This window comes from Monoraphidium neglectum, assembly GCF_000611645.1.
Source record: "Monoraphidium neglectum strain SAG 48.87 unplaced genomic scaffold scaffold05912, whole genome shotgun sequence".
Taxonomy (NCBI): Eukaryota; Viridiplantae; Chlorophyta; class Chlorophyceae; order Sphaeropleales; family Selenastraceae; genus Monoraphidium; species Monoraphidium neglectum.
In genome coordinates, this window is record NW_014007721.1 from 1 (window position 1) to 2,684 (window position 2,684).

The 2,684-nt window shown below is 68.1% G+C and overlaps 1 protein-coding gene across 1 annotated transcript; it reads left to right on the forward strand.

Annotated features, from left to right (window-relative positions):
• Positions 1-2,261: 2,261 nt before the first annotated feature.
• On the forward strand, positions 2,262-2,671 carry MNEG_16036 (hypothetical protein; the record flags this gene model as incomplete). The annotated part of the gene is made up of 1 exon (XM_014035493.1): positions 2,262-2,671. A coding segment is annotated over one exon (410 nt), but the record flags the coding sequence as incomplete, so codon positions are not given.
• Positions 2,672-2,684: the final 13 nt, after the last annotated feature.

Consider the following 2,684-nt stretch of genomic DNA (forward strand, 5'->3'; position numbering starts at 1 on the left):
CGCCGCGCGCGCGGCCGCGGCCGCCGAGGCGGCGGCGGCGCAGCAGGCGGCGCAGGGGCTGCTGCTGGCGGAGGAGCTGCGGACGCAGGAGGCCCTCTCAAAGGCGGTTGATGATGGCGGCTTACGGCGCCAATTGGGGCCCCAGGGGGGAGGGTGGGCGGGAGGGGGGGGAGCCGCCAGGCTAAGAACACAATGTTGCTCGCACAGTATGCTCGTTGAGGCATTGCAGGTTCTGCAAATGGTTTGGAATTGTTTGCGCAAGATTGTTTCATACGAAGGTCCGCAGCAAAGGGGAGGGCGGACCGCCGATGCATGCAAAGCTGCGCGGGGCCGGCCTGTGCCATGCAGAGGCACGCCCGCTGTATCAGCGCCAGGCCCCCCAAAGACAGACGGCTGCACGCTGCGCTGCCGCCGCCACTCGGACGCTTTATACGAATGCGCGCTGGGCCTTGAGCAGCATCTGCGGAGGCAGGCAAACAGCCCGTGACCGAGCCGACTGTGGTTTGACTAAGTTCCCCTTTCGGCCCCCCTGCGCGTGCACGCTGCTGCATCGCCGCCCGCAGCTCGAGAGCGACCGGCTGCTGCGCCGGGTGGCGGAGGAGCAGGCGGAGGTGACGGCGCGGCAGGTGAACAGGCACATGTGTGTGTGTGTGTGTGTGTGTGTGTGTGCGTGCGCGTGCGCGTGTGCGTGCGTGTGCGCCTATGTGTGTGAGTGTGTGTAGATTGTATGTGCATGTGCATGTGTCTCCTTTCCTGATTGACACGGGTTGACTTCCGCGGGTTTGTGGAAGGTTCACGACAGGGGCTTGTGCGCTGATGGCACACGGACTATATTGGGTGGCACGAGTGCAGTGGCCGGCCAGTGGCCGCGACGTGCAGGCGAGCCTGGCACCGCAGCCAACGGCCGCAGGGCGCCGCCGCGGCCGCGGGTGCGCTTGGGCGGCTGTCCGCAGCGCTCGGGCCACCGGCAGCGCACCCTCTGTTGGAGGAGCGGGGCGCATCCCTGCCGCTGCCGCCTCGCGCCCATCAAAAGATAAATCTGCGTGAATTGCCTTTTGATAATCATATTCCCGCATCTCATTCTCACAGGCGGAGGTCCAGCACGAGGGTGCGGCCGCCGCGGCCGCCGCCGCGCGGGACGCGGTCCGGGAGCAGGCAGCGGAGGAGCAGGCTAGGTAGGCGGGGGCGTGGGGGGCTTTGGGGCTGGCGCTGTGCCCGCGGTCGACTTTGCCAGACTTTTGCCCGGTTGTGGGGTTTCGGCTCTAGAATTTACGGTGTAGGGCGTTCACAGGGTTTAGGGTATAAGGTGGGGTGTCCCTTGACTGGTGACCTCCTGCAGGACGCGTTTGGCCCCGGCGGCGGTGGGCGCCGCTGTCAATCCATAGATCCGCTGCTGACGGTTTTGGCTTTTGCGGCGGCAAAAGAAGGAATGGGCGCGTTTTGGATGCATCCTGTTCTGGGCGCAGGCGCGCCCGGCAGCAGCGCGAGCGGCTGGCGGCAATCCGTGAGGAGCAGGCGGCGCTCGCGGCGCGGCAGGAGGCGCTGCGGGAGGCGGCTGCTGACCTCGACAGGCGCGTTCTCTGCCCCCCCGCTGCCCGCCTGCCTGCCTGCCTGCCTGCCCGCCTGCCTGCCCGCCTGCCCGCCTGCCCGCCTGCATGGGCTCGAGCTTGGATGAGGGTCCGATGCGTTAACCCGCAGCCTGGAGCAGTGGTCCAGTGAACTGTGATGCAGCCCTTTGCCGAAAACTGGACACTGGGTCGGGGCTCTGGTGGGGGCAATGCCAGATCAGATTGGTCCAGATCAGATCAGATCAGATCACAGCGGGGACGAGGGCATCTTAAAAGACACATTGTGCCGCACCGCAGCGAGGAACTCTTGACGCATCGTGCCCAATCCATGCTGCAGGTCGAAGCGGCTCGGGGCGGCCGCGGAGCAGCTGGCGGCGCTGCGGGGCGCGCTGCGGGAGGCGGACAGTCGGGAAGAGGAAGAGGCGCGGCGCGTGCTGAAGGAGCTCGCACAGGTGATCTGCGGCCTATTTTTGAAAGTTCGAATCGCCTGTCAGCCGGGCGCAGATTCTTTCTGTGCATGCGCTGGGCCGTGCCGCGCGCTCGGCGGAGGCTGCCGTTACTTAGGGCGGCCGCGGCTGGTCAAGGGGGCGTCGAGGGATGACGTGGGCTCGGCGAAGCACGCGCAGCGCACCTGCTGGGCGGGTTGACCATGAGTAAGTTGTCATAAGCGCACCGATTGATGCGTCCTTGTAGGAGCGGCGGCAAGATGATGACCTGCATCAGCTGATATCAAAGCTCGCCGCCATGGGGCACGCGCACCATGCCGCCGCCACGGCTGCGCCGGGCAGCGGTGACGGTGACGGCGACGGCGGCGCCGACGCGCCCACGTCCGCAGCGGGACGGCGGCGGCGGCCGCGGCGTGAGGAGCCCCCCGGCAGCGGCGCCTCGAGCGATCTGGGATTGGACGATCTCGAGAGCGATCTCGTCTCCGAGGCGCGGCAGCTGCTGCAGGCGCGCAGGCGCGCGTCCGGCCCGGCCGCCGCGGCGGCGGGCGGCGGCGGCGGCACCGCGGCGTCGGCCGGCGCACTCAGCGGGTCTGCGGATCTGGAGGGATTGCTGGCAGAGGCAGAGGCGGGCATCGCAGCCGCGGTCTCCGCGCTCGAGTCAAGGCGGGCC